The sequence below is a fragment of the Oncorhynchus keta genome, chromosome 17 (genome assembly GCF_023373465.1).
Source record: "Oncorhynchus keta strain PuntledgeMale-10-30-2019 chromosome 17, Oket_V2, whole genome shotgun sequence".
NCBI lineage: Eukaryota > Metazoa > Chordata > Actinopteri > Salmoniformes > Salmonidae > Oncorhynchus > Oncorhynchus keta.
Genome location: NC_068437.1, coordinates 23573336 through 23593615, shown reverse-complemented (window position 1 = coordinate 23593615; position 20280 = coordinate 23573336). Strand labels below are relative to the sequence as shown.

At 42.2% G+C, this 20280-nt stretch overlaps 1 protein-coding gene across 3 annotated transcripts in view; it reads left to right on the top strand.

The window, feature by feature from the left end:
• LOC118374081 (guanine nucleotide-binding protein G(o) subunit alpha) overlaps positions 1–20280 on the top strand; it is a 164006-nt gene that overhangs the window by 133053 nt on the left and 10673 nt on the right. For all 3 annotated transcript variants that reach the window (XM_035760440.2, XM_052465724.1, XM_035760439.2), the window contains exons 4-6: positions 1372–1532; positions 13538–13666; positions 16205–16334. In XM_035760440.2, the coding sequence (XP_035616333.1) occupies positions 1372–1532; positions 13538–13666; positions 16205–16334 (420 nt within the window). The remainder of the gene's footprint in view (positions 1–1371; positions 1533–13537; positions 13667–16204; positions 16335–20280) is intronic.

The window sequence follows — 20280 nt, the reverse complement described above, 5'->3', positions numbered from 1 at the left end:
TGTGTGAGCAGACCAATGTGTATCCGGTGTGTAGATCATTATCAATGATTCTGGGTATTGATCAGCTTCAGAGCAGCAGCAGCAGCTGGTGAAACATAGAGGCTGAGGAGTTTTTTTCCCCCTTTTTAGTGACGCCCATGACCTTTACTCTGTTGGTAACTAGGGACCTGATTGGTGCTGTGAGTGACAAACAGGCAGCAGCTGCTGTGTCAAAGCTGTAGCATGTCCCAGCACATACTAGAGCCTGTCAATCAAACTCTGGTGGGTGTCAACTGCACATGGTCATTCAGAGAGGGCACACGGGTCAATGACTCCCTACACTACTATGTTATCACGCTCCAATACTCAGGGTGGGTTGGAGGGTGGTTGTTCCATTTCAATATGGACTAGGAGCGGAGCCCACAGGATGTGGGTGGGATTAGCAGCTGCAGAGATGAGAGAAAGAGTAGTGGTCCATTAACACACACACACACACACACGCACACGCACAGGACGCCCAGCCTGTAATTGAGTCACTGTTGCAAAACTCTCTAGCCAGGCAGTGGGGGGTCAGTAATAAGGGCTGAAACACTTTCCCAGACCCAGTGCTCAGTTCGGGACATTGTGATTCGTGACTAGTTTTTGGGGTTATGCGGGGAAGGCAGGATCACTCCTTCCAGGATGCTCCTCTCCTGTAACCTTTGCATTTGTAGACACTAGTGGAACGAAAAACAGTTATTTAATTTCATCTCCTAGATTTAGATATCTCTACCCTTACAAAAAAAGATTGCAGTTTTGAAACTGCAGTAACTGCAGTCGGCTGTGGTGTTTTGGACTCAGTAATTGCAGAATAACTGCAGTGTACTGCAGTGAAACTGCAATTATAGTGCACTGTAACTGCAGTTACACTGCACAATTACTGCAGTAAAAAAACATATTTTGGACGCAATATTTGCAGTGTTCTACAGTTATACTACCCTCTAACTGCAATTGTTTTTCGTACGGGTATTTTCTAATTACACTGTAATTTTAGAAGTATTGTCTTTGCACAGGAAATACCTCTCTGATTGTATTGTGATATGGATACTTAATGTGAGTGCTATATCTGTTCCTTTCTACAGGCTGATGTTTTCCTCTCTACAGGCTTTTGTGTATGGGGTGGCAGGTAGCCTAGTGGTTAAGAGTGTTGGGAAAGTAACTGAAAAGATGCTGGTTCAAATCCCTGAGCTGACTAAGTGAAAAATCTGTCAATGTGCCCTTGAGCAAGGTACTTAACCATAATTGCTCCTGTAAGTCTCTCTGGATAAGAATGGTTACTAATTGACAAATATGTAAATGTAGTGTATTAAAGGTGCTATGTATAATGTACCTGTTGTTCCTCTCCCTCCTCAGGCTGATGCTAAGATGGTGTGTGACGTGGTGAGTCGTATGGAGGACACTGAGCCCTACTCTCCTGAGCTCCTGGGGGCTATGATCCGCCTGTGGTCTGACTCCGGCATCCAGGAGTGCTTCAGCCGCGCCCGAGAATACCAGCTCAATGACTCTGCCCAATAGTGAGTACTACTTTACCTCTACTGCCCCCCATAGGAGGACCTAGTGCTGCAGGATCAATATAACTCTCATTACTCTGCTCCAATCGATTAAAGTGTTTATGGATCACACATACATAAATGTCATCCACTTACTACATGAATTGATGTCCATGTGACATTAGTCATATACAACAAATATGAAGCAACTATTTTGTGTTTTATAGACAAAGTAGTTTGAGGCCCAAAGTGAATTGGTAAATTCCTGTGCTAGGTTGTAAATCAATTGGTATCAAACACACACTACCGATCAAAAGTTTTAGAATGACTCATTTTAGTTTTTTTTTTTTTTTTTACTAATTTCTACATTGTAGAATAATAGTGAATATATCAAAACAATGAAAATAACACATGGAATCATGTAGTTACCAAAAAAGTGTTAAACAAATAAAAATAAATTTTATATTTGATATTCTTCAAATAGCCACCTTTTGCCTTGATGACAGCTTTGCACACTCTTGGCATTCTCTCAACCAGCTTCATGAGGTCGTCACCTGGAATGCATTTCAATGAACAGGTGTACCTTCATTTCATCATCACTTCATCAGTTCATTTGTGGAATTTATTTCCTCCTTAATGTGTTTGAGCCAATCAGTTGTGTTGTGACAAGGTAGGGGGAGTATACAGAAGATAGCCCTATTTGGTAAAAGACAGAGTCCATATTATGGCAAGAACAGCTCAAATAAGCAAAGAGAAATGACAGTCCATCATTACTTTAAGACATGAAGGTCTGTCAATAGGAAAAATGTCAAGAACATTGAAAGTTTCTTCAAGTGCAGTCGCAAAAACCATCAAGCGCTATGATGAAACTGGCTCTCATGAGGACAGCCACAGGAATGTTCAGAAGTTCTTTAGAGTTACCAGCCTCCGAAATTGCATCCCACAGAGTTCAAGTAACAGACACATCTCAACATCAACTGTTCAGAGGAGATTATGTGAATCAGGCCTTCATGGTTGATTTGCTGCACCTGCAAAAACGATTGCTCTGATGTGCGAGTGCCTTTTGAATTGCTGCAAAGAAACCACTACTAAAGGACACCAATAAAAAGAAGAGACATGCGAGCAATGGACATTAGACTGGTGGAAATTCGGAGTCCAAATTTGTGATTTCTTATTCCAACCGCTGTCTTTGTGAGACACGTTGTGGGAGAAAAGATGATCTCTGCATGTGTATTTCCCACCGTGAAGCATGGAGGAGGAGGTGTTATGGTGTGGGGGTGCTTTGCTGGTGTCACTCTGAAATATTTAGAATTAATCGTCACACTTAACCGGAATGGCTACCCCAGCATTTTGCAGCGATACACCATCCCATCTGGTTTGGATTTAGTCCCACTATCATTTATTTTTCAACAGGACAATGACCCAACACACCTCCAGGTTGTGTAAGGGCTATTTTACCAAGAAGTAAAGTGATGGAGTGCTGCATCAGATGACCTGGCCTCCACCAAAATGAGAGGGTTTGGGATGAGTCGGACCTCAGAGTGAAGGAAAAGCAGCCAAGTGCTCATCATATGTGGGAACTCATTCAAGGCTGTTGGAAAAGCATTCCAGGTGAAGCTGGTTGAGAGAATGCCAAGAGTGTACAAAGCTGTCATCAATGCAAAGGGTGGCTATTTTAAGAGTCTCAAATATATATTTTGAATTGTTTAACACATTTTTGGTTACTACATGATTCCATATGTGTTATTTCATAGTTGTGATGTCTTCACTATCATTCTAGTATTTAGAAAATAGTAACAAAATAAAATAAAGATAAACCCTTGAATGAGTAGGTGTTCTAAAACTTTTGACCTGTAGTGTATGTATGATCAGGGCCTAATATTAATAACCGGCCCTCACCAAATGACAATGTGGGTAGATTTTGGCATTGGTGGGTAAAGATGTCTATTTCACCAGCCATGTTGGCTGGTGGACAGGGCTCTACAGTGTGAGCATTTCCCTCGCATTTGTGAAGAAAAATCGTCAAGTATGATTACAGTTATAGCTAAATAAATGCTGCAGTAGCTGTTTTAAAAGTATTTCTGCCGTTTTGTTCCTATAGCCTATCCCACCTCGAGCTTCAACACTGCCTGGCTGGGGACTGTGCGCACATGAACAACTAAGTGAAGGATTCATTTTTAAGAGTGCTGCGCACAGGCATAACAGTCAGTCTATTTTGCTTGAAACGAAAGTCTACTAAAGTGAGACTTTGTCCTTGTGTTTCTTGGCTATTTACATTGTTTTGTTCACAAGCTAGGTTGTTTTTCAAAGTTTGAGTTTCAACCGCTAGGGAAGAGAAGACAATGCGGCTACTAGTCAGGGGCTGCAGTCCAAACTCAAAGTATACAGCCCTTGGCCCTAAACCCTCATCCTTTGAATGACGTTTTACATCCGAGTGTTTGGAGAGGGAGAGATGTTTGGAGAGGCAACGTCCTTGGTGGAAATCTTGAAGTTGTGCTTAAAGACAATCAACCTATAGCTATTAATGTACCTAGCTAGCTAACAATTCTGTCAGTTAGCTTACCCATAGCTGGCAAGCTAGTTTTATAGTTTGGTCATTTATTCCAATACATTTCAGAATTCCCAAAAATATGTTTATGAAGCTAACTACGTTTTATAGGCTCCTCACTATGAGACTAAACCAATTTGCCAGTGCTAAAATCTATGTAATTTTTATATTTTTTTTAGCAAGCTAGCATCATGAATTGTTGGTCATATCAACCCCACAAGTGATCAAAGTTTTTCACTCGCTCCGTCAAGCTAAATTGAGGGTCGAGGGGGCAACGTTTGTGAATTGGACCTCCACTTAAGATGGCAAACAAATTGCATCCGGTTTCGATGGGGATTCCCCAGAGGAAAAGTGGCTATTGTAAGGGCTGAGGGGGTAAAAATAGCATGTTTGGAATGCAGCCATACTCTCAATCTCACAGGCACAAACATGACTTGAGTCACATTACCACGGTAACCATTAAAAGGGCAGGTGAACATTTTTGTCTGTGATGTTTTGGTTAAAAGACTCGAGTCATAAAATATTAAATTAAACAATGTACCACATTACTTCTTACTAGTAATAGATGTATTGTTTTTAGAAACATTACAAAGCATGGTCATCTGTTAATTTATGTTTTGTTGGTGTGATTTTAGCAACAATCGCAAAACATTTGGGCTGGTTAAAAAATCTAAGTTGCTGGAAAGTAATCTGAAAGTAATCCAATTATGTTACTGAGTTTGGGTAATCCAAAAGTTATGTTATTGATTACAATTTTGGACAGAACTGTAAATGAATACTTTTAGAAAGTAACCTACCCAACCCCGAGGACTAGTGTGGAGAACAACAGCGTGTAGAGCAGCAGTGATACACTGTGACACTGTAGACTGGAGCATGATAGAGCGGGAATGATTAAAGGACATAGCCAGTAGCGAGTTGCTCAGCTTCTCTGAGGTGGCTTAAGCCCATAGTATTGCATTCCTGAGAAAATTAATTTATATTAGTATGTGCTGCGAAAGGTCACGAAACACATTTATTTCACATTTACACGGAACACAATTAATTGTGTTGTAAATGTCATAGCATTTAGGAATGATGTTTGATTACTGGTAGTCCAGGATTTCATTCAAGACGAATTCAGTTTTGTCCGGATCAGCATTATAGAAACGTTGCATAACACTTTGAGGTGATATGGATGGATATGTCTATTAATGTCTTTTGACATATGAAAGCAGCCCACATGATATGTAGAGTTAAGAGTCATGTTACTCAGAGCAGTCTCTCTCTCTCTCCCCTCTCTCTCTCAGTGGCCCTAGATATGACCTCAGTGATATATTATCAGTGTGTGGATGCTCTTCATTTGTGACCCATTTAGTTTCAATGTGCACATTTATTACATTGGTAAAGTGTGTTCTCAGACAGTGCTCTTGTGAGGAGTATGTTTACCAAAAGCACCATTTTAAGATTTGTAGTCAAAGTACACATTGTTCTTCTCATCAATTGAAATAAAATGTTGTTATTTAAAGAATAAAAAATACCATTTAAAAAGCATATATCATAGCTCCCAACTGGATCATACATGGCAGCCATTTTGTGCTACAGAGCTCACCACCCATCAGCATCGCAGAAGCAGTGCTGTGATTTACCACAAACTTTGCCAGAGGCCCATCAGCTAAGTTGTTACCATGTGTGGCTCATCCCCACTCCCTATGTGGAAGGCCCCCCAACCCCAACAAACATGAGGGATAGGAGGGGTAAACAGACTTCCTGCAATTATGCAAAATGATCCATGTGGCAGAGAGAAACGTGTTGTTTTATAAATTGTTATGCAATTTTTTTGTTTTTTGCCATGAGAATTTTGCCTTGAGAATTTCCTGCTAGTCTAAACATTTTGCTTTGAAGCTAAGAGAAACTGTTAGTTTTAAAGTAACTGTCCAGTGAAAATCGTACTTTTAAAAGTTAATTCTGTTAACTCCTAAATAATGTTGTTGACTCATCCTACACTCGTATTTGTGGCCAAAATATAAATGGAAAAAAAACCACCTTAAACTTGAATCTCAAACAGACCGTTTAAAAAATGCTGAGGAGGATGAACTGGGCAATCAGCGGCCTACTCGTATGAATCTTTTTAGTCATGGGTCTATTCGTATGAATCTTTTTAGTCATGGGTCTACTCGTATGAATCTTTTTAGTCATGGGTCTACTCGTATTAATCTTTTTAGTCATGGGTCTACTCATATTAATCTTTTTAGTCATGGGTCTACTTGTATGAATCTTTTTAGTCATGGGTCTACTCGTATGAATCTTTTTAGTCATGGGTCTACTCGTATGAATCTTTTTAGTCATGGGTCTACTCGTATTAATCTTTTTAGTCATGGGTCTACTCGTATTAATCTTTTTAGTCATGGGTCTACTCGTATTAATCTTTTTAGTCATGGGTCTACTCGTATTAATATTTTTAATCATGGGTCTACTCGTATTAATCTTTTTAATCATGGGTGTACTCATATTAATCTTTTTAATCATGGGTCTACTCGTATTAATCTTTTTAATCATGGGTCTACTCGTATTAATCTTTTTAATGATCGGTTTACTCGCATTCATCTTTTTAATGATCGGTTTACTCGCATTCATCTTTTTAATGATCGGTCTACTCGCATTAATCTTTTTAATCATCGTCTACTGGTATTCATCTTTTTAATCATTGATCTACTTGTATTCATATTTTTAATCATCGTTATATGCCCACACCATTCTGTTGTTGGGGTATGCCCACACCATTCTGTTGTTGGGGTATGCCCACACCATTCTGTTGTTGGGGTATGCCCACACCATTCTGTTGTTGGGGTATGCCCACACCATTCTGTTGTTGGGGTATGCCCACACCATTCTGTTGTTGGGGTATGCCCACACCATTCTGTTGTTGGGGTATGCCCACACCATTCTGTTGTTGGGGTATGCCCACACCATTCTGTTGTTGGGGTATGCCCACACCATTCCAACACAGAAAAGCTGCTTTATAACATACTTCATTATAATTTTTTAGAAGGAAAATTATTTCACTAATATTGTAATTAGTTACAGATCATATTTCATAGGAATCTGAAAAAACGGGACAGTTACTTTAAAGGTCGACTTTGGGCAAAGAACACAAAATAAAGGCTTTAAAAATGTATAACTGATCAACGCATCATCATGCCAGATCATTTCATGCTTTAAAAACATTTCAGAATAAGATATTTGGCTACACTAGTGTCATTTCTTACCGATCTCCTGCAATTCTACACATTTTACCATTCCTTATCACGTGTTCATATGCTATCTGGGGGGCCTCAAACCAAAAAATGTATTAATAATATTTACTCATATTGTCATTAATTCTAATATGAAGAGTTACTCATATTTATTTTAAAGAAATTACTTTGGGGGACGAATCAACCTGTTCTGACATGTCCCCCCCATACCTCGTGGCAATTTCGCCTATGCCAAGAATCTTCCAACTGGAATTTTGAGGAAACCAGAGAATTTATTGAAAGCTTCCAGAATTTTGCAACCCCAGGTATACCACAGGACACTTAGTTCTCTCTGTTTTCTCTGTTCTCCTCTTTTGGCCCTCTACTTTCTGAACTCTCTTTTTTTCTGTGAATCACTCTCTTTAGTGCCACCTCTTTCCTTGCTATTTCCCTCCCATTGATCTCACCAACTCCTTTCTTTCCTGCCACATCAACCATACCTGCTCCCCTCTCTCTCTCCTTTCCTCCTTCTCTCCTCCCTCTCCAACACCAGCCTGTGGAGTGATTGGAAGCAGCCGACAGCAGGCATGGTGCTGAGAGGTTTTGCCATGCAGAGCACTCAAGCTGGACAATGAGGAGGAGGGGAAAGGGGGAGAGAGAGAAGGGTGGAGGGTGTGTTTGGGGGGGAGTTACTGGCAGGGAGCCAGTAGTAAGGGACAGATGAGTCCCCCATACAAAAGAGAGCCCCCTCCTATGCACCCCACCTCTACACCATTTCAACAGACCCCAGATGACCCAGTCTTATCCTCCCAGCATAGATAGAACCTCATCACTATTCATATTGGTAGGGAGAGTATGACGCTTACAGCACCACTGGGTCTCTGAGCCACAGAACTGCTAAATTACATCAGATACCAGACCTCAAATCCCTTGGGATTGTATTCATCGTGTTAGTTATTGGTGGACAATAGGGATGTTAGTTTAATGAACTCCAGTAAATATTTCAAGTGAGGTTTGGCTGGAAGATAAGTCAGAAATAATATTTAATTGAGACCACGCTGATATCCAGTTGGATAGAAATGTTAATTGTGTCGTGGCAGAGGAGTAAACACACGTAGACACGTTCTGCTGCTTACTCCTCATTGGACTGTGCTCTTTCTGTTCCAAAGTAGACGGCAATGAAACTATGACACTATTGTATGAGACTAGACTGTACAAGTTACCACTCACAGTCCTTCATGGAAATCCCTCTTATATAGCCAGCTGGAATTTGCATTGGCAGTTTTTATTTGAGGATAAACAATACATCATAATGGGGAGAGAGGCAAACACAGATAGGAGGAATGGAAGGTAGAAAGGAGAGAGAACAAATCAGTGATGGACAAAGAGGGGATAGACAGAGAGGGTGGCAGAGGAGAGTGTGCTACCTTGTAATATTTAAACAGTAAGGAGGAGCTGTAACCTATATTCTCATATCTTGTTTATGCTCTTTTGGTTTAGAAGAATAACTTATAGAGGGGAAATGTGCTTTTTGTTAGGGCTGGTTGATATGTTGTAAGAACTGATATTGTGGTATGAATAAGATGTGCATGAATCCAACATTAATTGACAGTAATGACTGTGTTCCCTGTTGTGTTGATGTCGCCCCCTGGAGGCAGTGAGGTTTACTTCATCTCTCTGTGCAGGTGGGCTGGCCTGTTATGGCAGGGCAGGGTGAATCCGCTCTATGGAGAAGTTTCATCTGAATTTAAATGGCCATGTCAGTGTTAGCTTTGGACACACTTTGTAGAGATATGACATCTCATTCCACTTCCAGCAGTTGCATAATAGGTCTCCCCCACTGCTCTTCCTCTATCTCCCTGGCCTGCCTCCATCCTCTCTTTCTTTCTTTTTCTTTGTTTCTTTCTTTCTCCCTGTGTTATTTTCTCTGCCCCTCTCCTTATATTATAAACAGGGAAGCAGTACTATGGACACAACCATAGGCACTACTGTTAATGAGCTGCATTAGTGCTGGGCAGCCTGCCACTCAAACAGAGAGCTTGGCAACGGATGCAGCACATTTACCACTGAACATCGGCTTGTGTTAGTCATTTATCAAACATTTCACGTGTACACACATTTAAAAGCATTCAGCAACATACCGTATTGCGGCTCCATGCAGTGTAGGGTTGTGTTGTGCAGTGGAAGTGCCCCCCTCATTGGGTCGTGTCACCAGGCCAGTGGCCAGGGTGGAATGTTAACACACTGCTGGCAAATATTGCAGCTTCCCAGTGAAGTCTCACAGATGAAGATCAACTGGACACAGATCAGTGAATGACACCATTACACATAAAACACAGATGAAGGGAGAGAAGATGTTTGGATGTAATATATGTGTGAACCTCTCTACCACATTACTGGGTGCTGACTGTTGGTTAGTCTTGGGTGTGATGATCCTCTACCACATTACTGGGTGTTGACTGTTGGTTAGTCTTGGGTGTGATGATCCTCTACCACATTACTGGGTGCTGACTGTTGGTTAGTCTTGGGTGTGATGATCCTCTACCACATTACTGGGTGTTGACTGTTGGTTAGTCTTGGGTTTGATGAACCTCTCTACCACATTACTGGGTGCTGACTGTTGGTTAGTCTTGGGTGTGATGATCCTCTACCACATTACTGGGTGTTGACTGTTGGTTAGTCTTGGGTGTGATGAACCTCTCTACCACATTACTGGGTGCTGACTGTTGGTTAGTCTTGGGTGTGATGATCCTCTACCACATTACTGGGTGCTGACTGTTGGTTAGTCTTGGGTGTGATGAACCTCTCTACCACATTACTGGGTGCTGACTGTTGGTTAGTCTTGGGTGTGATGAACCTCTCTACCACATTACTGGGTGCTGACTGTTGGTTAGTCTTGGGTTTGATGAACCTCTCTACCACATTACTGGGTGTTGACTGTTGGTTAGTCTTGGGTTTGATGAACCTCTCTACCACATTACTGGGTGCTGACTGTTGGTTAGTCTTGGGTTTGATGAACCTCTCTACCACATTACTGGGTGTTGACTGTTGGTTAGTCTTGGGTGTGATGAACCTCTCTACCACATTACTGGGTGCTGACTGTTGGTTAGTCTTGGGTTTGATGAACCTCTCTACCACATTACTGGGTGTTGACTGTTGGTTAGTCTTGGGTGTGATGAACCTCTCTACCACATTACTGGGTGCTGACTGTTGGTTAGTCTTGGGTGTGATGAACCTCTCTACCACATTACTGGGTGTTGACTGTTGGTTAGTCTTGGGTGTGATGAACCTCTCTACCACATTACTGGGTGCTTGACTGTTGGTTAGTCTTGGGTTTGATGAACCTCTCTACCACATTACTGGGTGTTGACTGTTGGTTAGTCTTGGGTGTGATGAACCTCTCTACCACATTACTGGGTGCTGACTGTTGGTTAGTCTTGGGTGTGATGAACCTCTCTACCGCATTACTGGGTGTTGACTGTTGGTTAGTCTTGGGTTTGATGAACCTCTCTACCACATTACTGGGTGCTGACTGTTGGTTAGTCTTGGGTGTGATGATCCTCTACCACATTACTGGGTGTTGACTGTTGGTTAGTCTTGGGTGTGATGAACCTCTCTACCACATTACTGGGTGCTGACTGTTGGTTAGTCTTGGGTGTGATGATCCTCTACCACATTACTGGGTGCTAACTGTTGGTTAGTCTTGGGTGTGATGAACCTCTACCACATTACTGGGTGCTGACTGTTGGTTAGTCTTGGGTGTGATGATCCTCTACCACATTACTGGGTGCTGACTGTTGGTTAGTCTTGGGTGTGATGAACCTCTCTACCACATTACTGGGTGCTGACTGTTGGTTAGTCTTGGGTGTGATGATCCTCTACCACATTACTGGGTGCTGACTGTTGGTTAGTCTTGGGTGTGATGAACCTCTCTACCACATTACTGGGTGCTGACTGTTGGTTAGTCTTGGGTGTGATGAACCTCTACCACATTACTGGGTGCTGACTGTTGGTTAGTCTTGGGTGTGATGATCCTCTACCACATTACTGGGTGTTGACTGTTGGTTGGTCTTGGGTGTGATGATCCTCTACCACATTACTGGGTGCTGACTGTTGGTTTGTCTTGGGTGTGATGAACCTCTCTACCACATTACTGGGTGCTGACTGTTGGTTAGTCTTGGGTGTGATGATCCTCTACCACATTACTGGGTGTTGACTGTTGGTTGGTCTTGGGTGTGATGATCCTCTACCACATTACTGGGTGCTGACTGTTGGTTAGTCTTGGGTGTGATGATCCTCTACCACATTACTGGGTGTTGACTGTTGGTTGGTCTTGGGTGTGATGATCCTCTACCACATTACTGGGTGCTGACTGTTGGTTAGTCTTGGGTGTGATGATCCTCTACCACATTACTGGGTGTTGACTGTTGGTTAGTCTTGGGTTTGATGAACCTCTACCACATTACTGGGTGCTGACTGTTGGTTAGTCTTGGGTGTGATGAACCTCTCTACCACATTACTGGGTGTTGACTGTTGGTTAGTCTTGGGTGTGATGAACCTCTACCACATTACTGGGTGCTGACTGTTGGTTAGTCTTGGGTGTGATGAACCTCTACCACATTACTGGGTGCTGACTGTTGGTTAGTCTTGGGTGTGATGAACCTCTACCACATTACTGGGTGCTGACTGTTGGTTTGTCTTGGGTGTGATGTATGATCCTCTACCACATTACTGGGTGCTGACTGTTGGTTAGTCTTGGGTGTGATGAACCTCTCTACCACATTACTGGGTGCTGACTGTTGGTTTGTCTTGGGTGTGATGTATGATCCTCTACCACATTACTGGGTGCTGACTGTTGGTTAGTCTTGGGTGTGATGAACCTCTCTACCACATTACTGGGTGCTGACTGTTGGTTAGTCTTGGGTGTGATGATCCTCTACCACATTACTGGGTGTTGACTGTTGGTTGGTCTTGGGTGTGATGATCCTCTACCACATTACTGGGTGCTGACTGTTGGTTTGTCTTGGGTGTGATGAACCTCTCTACCACATTACTGGGTGCTGACTGTTGGTTAGTCTTGGGTGTGATGAACCTCTCTACCACATTACTGGGTGCTGACTGTTGGTTAGTCTTGGGTGTGATGATCCTCTACCACATTACTGGGTGTTGACTGTTGGTTGGTCTTGGGTGTGATGATCCTCTACCACATTACTGGGTGCTGACTGTTGGTTAGTCTTGGGTGTGATGATCCTCTACCACATTACTGGGTGTTGACTGTTGGTTGGTCTTGGGTGTGATGATCCTCTACCACATTACTGGGTGTTGACTGTTGGTTAGTCTTGGGTTTGATGAACCTCTACCACATTACTGGGTGCTGACTGTTGGTTGGTCTTGGGTGTGATGAACCTCTCTACCACATTACTGGGTGCTGACTGTTGGTTAGTCTTGGGTGTGATGAACCTCTACCACATTACTGGGTGCTGACTGTTGGTTAGTCTTGGGTGTGATGAACCTCTCTACCACATTACTGGGTGCTGACTGTTGGTTAGTCTTGGGTGTGATGAACCTCTACCACATTACTGGGTGCTGACTGTTGGTTAGTCTTGGGTGTGATGAACCTCTACCACATTACTGGGTGCTGACTGTTGGTTTGTCTTGGGTGTGATGAACCTCTACCACATTACTGGGTGCTGACTGTTGGTTAGTCTTGGGTGTGATGAACCTCTACCACATTACTGGGTGCTGACTGTTGGTTAGTCTTGGGTGTGATGAACCTCTACCACATTACTGGGTGCTGACTGTTGGTTTGTCTTGGGTGTGATGTATGATCCTCTCCACATGGAGGGAGTTACAGCTTGTTTTTCCTGGGTTGTCATCCTTGTCTATTTCCCCTCATATTGATCGTCACCACTCCTGCATGTGGAGCAGTAGATTTGCACCCAGTCCTAAGCAATCCCAGCTGCTCTAGCTGATGTTGTGCTATATTTTGAGCAATAGACCAGTCTTTGATAGTTCCTGTCTAATATGTCCATTATTGGCCTCGTAACTGGAGTGCACTGTTCCAGCCCTTCAAATTCCAATGTTGTCTAATCCTCTGGTTTTTAGGCCAGACTACTATCTCTCCAATCAATGATTTGAATCACTTAATTTAGTTCTGTGGTGCAATGAAAACCAGTGTGTACTTGACCCAGAATTACACAGAGGCCCTGTTTCAGTCCTTACAGTTTAGTCCAATGGATTGATCCTAACTGGCCTCTGTCTTTCCTCAGCTACCTAGACAGTTTAGACCGGATCGGTGCACCTGACTACCAGCCCACAGAGCAGGACATCCTCAGAACCCGAGTCAAGACCACTGGCATTGTAGAAACTCACTTCGTCTTCAAGAATCTGCACTTCAGGTAAGACATTGGCTCAGTGCTCCTCTTCCTCCTCAAATGTCTCTCTACTCTAACTACTTAATGATTATTTTTTTATATATATTCCAACTGGTTATGCTGCATTTACGTTGACCTTTTCATGGAACCAGACGTCTAGTCTCATAGACGTCTAGTCTCATAGATGTATGTAAATCTGTGTAAATCTGTGTAAATCTGGGACACTAATTAGTATGATAGGTTACGTTTGGTATGGTTGCACAAGACAGATGGTCACTTAAGGCAAAGACAAAAGTAGGGTGGTTGGGTGGGCGTATAACGCGAATGTCTAGCAACCCAAAAGTTGCAAGCTTGAATCTCATCACGGGAAACTTTTGTAAGCTAATTAGCAACTTTTCAACTACTTACTACTTTTTAGCTACTTTGCAACTACTTAGCATGTTAGCTAACCCTTCCCTTAACCCTTTAACATAACTCCTAAATTTAACCTGAAACCTAGCCTAGCTAACGTTAGCCAGCTTGCAAACATTAGCCACTTAGCTAGAATTCACAACATATCATACGTTTTGCAAATTCATAACATTGTACATTTTGCAAATTCGGAACATTGTACATTTTGCAAATTCGGAACAAATAATATGAATTGTAATTCACAATATATCATATGAAATGGGTGATGGACATCCCCAAATGAATACATACCATACGAAACATAACATATCATACTAAGTGTCTCGGATTTACATACAGAATCATGCGAAATGCTCTGAGACCTGGTTGTGTAAACAGTATTCTTCTGTAGCTAAAGTATGTGTGGTTAAATGGTGATTATGATGTGTCATACATGGATTGTACCCTAGATTCATTTTTTTTTTCCATTATTGTACCATGGTAATTAACATGTTCTTTTTTTAAATGAATGAGCACTGGGATCAGCACAAGAGCGCTGGGAGAAAAGGAGCTGTGACTGAATCTACATTTAAATTATAATCTCTAGTTAATTATTCTAGAACTGCCAAACCTGAAGACATACTATTTAAGTTTAAATCATTAAGTATTACCTGGATATTTTGTGGTATTTAATGCACTGTAAAATCTAGTGCTACCAATTCATTATATTACTCATTCTTTTTTAAAGTGGGATGAAACATTGAAAAAGCGGGATGTGCAATTAAAATCCCCAATTCAGCTTGTTTTTTGACAAGGTAGAAATCTGTTGTTCTGCCCCTGAGCAAGGCAGTTAACCCACCCTTTCCCGGGCGCCGAAGACGTGATTGTCTATTAAGGCAGCCCCTCGCACCTCTCTGATTCAGAGGTGTTGGGTTAAATGCGGAAGACACATTTCAGTTGAATGCAATCAGTTGCACAACTAACTAGGTATTCCCCTTTCCTTGGTTTAACATGATCATGTTAATATCAGTTGTTTTTATATCACCAAACAGAGGGCTTGTATTTTTCCTCTGCTCCTCACACAGCAGCCTTCCTGCCTGCCTGCCTGAAGGGCCTGCCTGCCTGAAGGGCCTGCTAGCACAAAGCAGCTCTTTGTTCATCTCCTTCTTTGACTCAGTCAGCTGATTGAGAACAAAAAATACATTATGAAAATAATGTGTTAAAGGTCCAATTCAGCCATTTTTATCTCTATTAAATCATTTCTGGGTAACAATTAAGTACCTTACTTTGATTGTTTTACATTTCTCAAGCAATAATTTTGATTGGATTTCAAGGAGTGTTCTAAACTGAAAACTAGCTGTTATTGGCAGAGAGGTTTGGAGCTCTCTTATTTGTCTATTAACTAATTGACTGCGTGATGATGTCAACAGGCAGGGCAAAATATCTATCATGCCAAAACAGGCTGAGATTTCAGGCCGTCTTTTCAAACAGCTCTTACACTAAAACAGCATTATAATAATTTTCACAATTTCACAGTATTTTTCCAACCTCAGTGTGTAAATATATAGAAAACACAGGGAAATCACGTTTTTGACTGCACTGGGCCTTTAATATAATATGTATAAAACAGTGCAGGACTGTCAGGCTTTGATGTTCCATTAATTCCTGATCCTAAAACTTGCTCTCTGACAGGCTTTTTGTGAGGGCTAATGTAGTGTTCCGGTACTGAAGAATGTTCTAGTCTCGTGGTACTGGACTGTTGTCCTTTCCCAGACCTGTTCCAATAACCCCAGCAGTTGTGGGTGTGCCCTGCCCCTGACCTGAAATGCTGTATCTACAGTACAGAGACCTCTACAGCCTTCTGTTCGCTGGCCTGTGGCAGAAAACCCTTTGAAATCCATTGTTCTCCAGATGTAGGGAGTGGTTGGAAATCTGTGCATGAGCCTAACCTCAATGGGAAAATTACAGTAGCTATGTTACTCAAACTATAAGTGGGAGCAATTTCAAAATGAATAGAGATATGCCATACCAATGTGTTTTTGCTATGTCAGACTGACTGTATGTGGTAGATATTGTACTGACACTGTATACTTTATACTACAGTATGTGATCCTCTGAATGGTTGCTTTTGGTTTTTCTGTGCACGTGTAATGGATGGTGTGTGTTCCACAGGCTGTTTGATGTGGGAGGTCAGAGGTCGGAGAGGAAGAAATGGATCCACTGCTTTGAGGACGTGACAGCCATTATCTTCTGTGTGGCACTGAGTGGGTACGACCAGGTGCTGCATGAAGACGAAACCACGGTGAGTTTCTCACACACACACACTTAATTAATTGTGTCTATATCTCCATAAAACACTCTACAATGCAGTACAATAATTTCCTTTTAATATGAGTCATGTACGTTTCCTTAGTTGAATACATCAACATAATGAACAACAGTTTCCTACACCGGGGCTACAGTGCCTTGCGAAAGTATTTGCCCCCTTGGCATTTTTCCTATTTTGTTTATTTTTTCTAGTGAAACAAACAAGAAATAAGACAAAAAACACTTGTGCATAACTATTCACCCCAAAGTCAATACTTTGTAGAGCCACCTTTTGCCGCAATTACAGCTGCAAGTCTCTTGGGGCATGTCTCTATACGCTTGGCACATCTAGCCACTGGGATTTTTGCCCATTCTTCAAGGCAAAACTGCTCCAGCTCCTTCAAGTAGGATGGGTTCCGCTGGTGTACAGCAATCTTTAAGTCATACCACAGATTCTCAACTGGATTGAGGTCTGGGCTTTGACTAGGCCATTCCAAGACATTTAAATGTTTTCCCTTAAACCACTCAAGTGTTGTTTTAGCAGTATGCTTAGGGTCATTGTCCTGCTGAAAGGTGAACCTCCGTTCCAGTCTCAAGTCTCTGGAAGACTGAAACAGGTTTCCCTCAAAAATGTCCCTGTATTTAGCGCCATCCATAATTCCTTCAATTTTGACCAGTTTCCCAGTCCCTGCCGATGAAAAACATCTCCACAGCATGATGCTGTCACCACCATGCTTCACTGTGGGGATGGTGTTCTCTGGATGATGAGGTGTTGGGTTAGCGCCAGACATAGCATTTTCCTTGATGGCCATAACGTTCCATTTTAGTCTGGGGAGTCACCCACACGGGGAGTCACCCACACGCCTACTGGCGAACACCAAACTTGTTTGCTTATTATTTTCTTTAAGCAATGGCTTTTTTTCTGGCCACTCTTCCGTAAAGCCCAGCTCTGTGGAGTGTACAGCTTAAAGTGGTCCTATGGACAGATACTCCAATCTCCGCTGTGGAGCTTTGCAGCTCGTTCAGGGTTATCTTTGGTCTCTTTGTTGCCTCTCTGATTAATGCCCTCCTTGCCTGGTCTGTGAGTTTTGGTGGGCGGTCTTCTCTTGTGGTGCCATATTCTTTCCATTTTTGAATAATGGATTTAATGTTGCTCTGTGGGATGTTCAAAGTTTCTTTCTTTTTTTATAACCCAACCCTGATCTGTACTTCTCCACAACTTTGTCCCTGACCTGTTTGGAGAACTCTTTGGTCTTCATAGTGCCGTTTGCTTAGTGGTGTTACAGACTCTGAGGCCTTTCAGAACAGGTATATATATACTCAGATCATGTGCCAGATCACGTGACACTTAGATTGCACACAGGTGGACTTAATTTAGCTAATTATGTGACTTCTGAAGGTAATTGGTTGCACCAGATCTTATTTAGGGGCTTCATGGCAGAGGGGGTGAATACATATGCACTCACCACTTTTCAGTTTTTTGTTTTTTAAGTAATTGTAATTGTTTTCATTTCACTTCACCAATTTGGACTACTTTCTATATGTCCATTACAAGAAATAAAAATCCATTTAAATTACAGGCTGTAATGCAACAAAATAGGAAAACGCCAAGGGGGATGAATACTTTTGCTTGGCGCTGTATGTACAGTACACATCCAGTGGCGTAGCGCTGTTTCGCGAGGTCCGAGTAATGAAAACGGATAACTTCTTGCTATTCTACACATTTAGCTGGGACTGGTCTGAGTGAAAAGGGGAAAACTGAAAACTAGCTGTTATTAGCATAGAGGTTTGGAACTCTCTTTCTTATTGGTCTACTAATTTACTGCCTGGTGATGTCATAACTCCATCCCACTAAAGCAGGCTGAAATCTTTTCAAACAGCTGTTACACTAAAAGGGCATTGCCTGGGCTGCGGGGAGGTGTGGTACGCCAGTGTACCACATCCCTGGTTTCCTGCTACTCATGTTGAAATGAAGGGTTCACAATTACCATTACCAACCCTTTTATCTATGGATCCTCAGGTTTATCTCTGCTCTGAAACACATTGCTAAGGTACAGTAGCTTAGCTTATGACCGTTCACATGCAAGTGCAGATTCATTTTGGATTCGTTTTTTGATAAGCAAAAATATGTGAGGAGCTTTACATAACACAGCATTAGATTAGACCACGTAGTTACTGTATTTCTCTCTATGTAAACACAGCAGTCACACTTCCCATCTGGTTCCACCCAGTTCTCTACTATAACCTCTGGTTGTATCAGCTGGTGTTAATGCCCAGGAAAATTAGTTGATTTCCATACAGTTGCTTAGTTAGTGAGCATCCCTGAGCACCCCCATGACCAATGGCAGTGCGTGAACAGTGTTTTCGGGGCCTATATGTGCGATATACAACTCTAACATCCAGTATAATCTCTCCCAGGCCTGTTTAAAAGCCTCATTACATTTATTCTACCGCCATTTCCAAAAGCAGCTGGGTTTATTTTGGAACTATTTCTATAGTTCAGGATAATCCTACTTGAAAATACAACAAAATGTTTGAGAATAGAAGGCAATTCCCTTAATTCAGTACAGACTGATTAACAGACATGATAAACCAAACAAGGAAGGAACAATGGCTCTATTGAACTATTCTTCTAACAGGTTGACGGGCTCCTAAATCAAAGTCATATTTGTTTACTCCTGGACTCCTATACACATGCCCGCACGTGTGTATCAACACACACACACACACACACACACACACACACACACACACACACACACACACACACACACACACACACACACACACACACACACACACACACACAAACGCATGAATTTCTTGCTCCCTCTATCTGGCTTCCTTTCCCTGTTTTTCCCCTTCATGCAAGTATTAGCACCAACTCAAAGACGTGCACAGCAGGGCATCGAAAAAATGTTTCTACAGCAATCCTGTTCAATAAATGTAACTGCAAGGTTTGGTTTCGGTCCTTCCTGCCTGCTCTACAGTTTTCTCCTTTTATCGTTGGGGGGAGTGTGTGTGTGCGTGCTAGCACATGACTGTGGGTGCGTTTCTGCTTCTGCGAGCGTGCACGTGTGTGTGTTTAAGAGGGGAGATGAGTTGGGCCCTTGTGCATGTCCATCTCTGCTCCACTGAGCCCCCCCAGCAGCTCTCGTCTCTCCTTCAACGTCTTCTCGTCTCAGCTCCTCTCCTGTCATCTCTCGCCACCGGCTGTCCTCTCTAACCAATCGCCAAATGCTAAAAACCCACCTGGTTCCACAGAGGGCCCTCCCACCAAACATGTGTACAGGTATGAAACCTTAAACCAGGACAAAGAGTCCAAAATCAACTGGAAAGAGTTAAAAGCAGCACTCCTTCTGGCTGTGATGTAATTCTATGTGTACATAGAATGTATGTACTCTATGTAACTGTGTGTATTTACCTGTGAGTGCCTGTGACTTGCACTGTGAGGATGATATGACACTGTCTGTACTGTAGTATGCATTGCCTTGTTCTCAGAGTTACTTGTCAGAGGCTCAATCAACTGATGAGAGAAATGCTAAACTATGGTCATTAGTTTTCCTATCTCTTCTCTTTCTCTCTCTTACATTTTCTAAGAATTACTAACACTACAAGAACAGTCTCTGTGACTCATCTTGTTCTATCAACAGATTATGATTGGCTTTTTCCTCTGCTCTATTTAATCTGATTGGGTTGTGCGAGCCCTCTCTGCTGCTCTAAGTGGAATGTGATTGGCTGTAAAGGAGCAGTCGTGACTTTCTTCTTTGTGTCTTTTCCACTGTTATTGAGAACAAGGCAACAATTCACCCACACCAGATTGAGTGTCTGCTTCCAACTCTACAAACCCCCTGGTGAAATTACGTATCAATTGTCTAGAAATGTATTTGCATGCCCTCCCATCCCTGTTCTAGAGAGAAGCACACAGGGTTTGTCCTAGA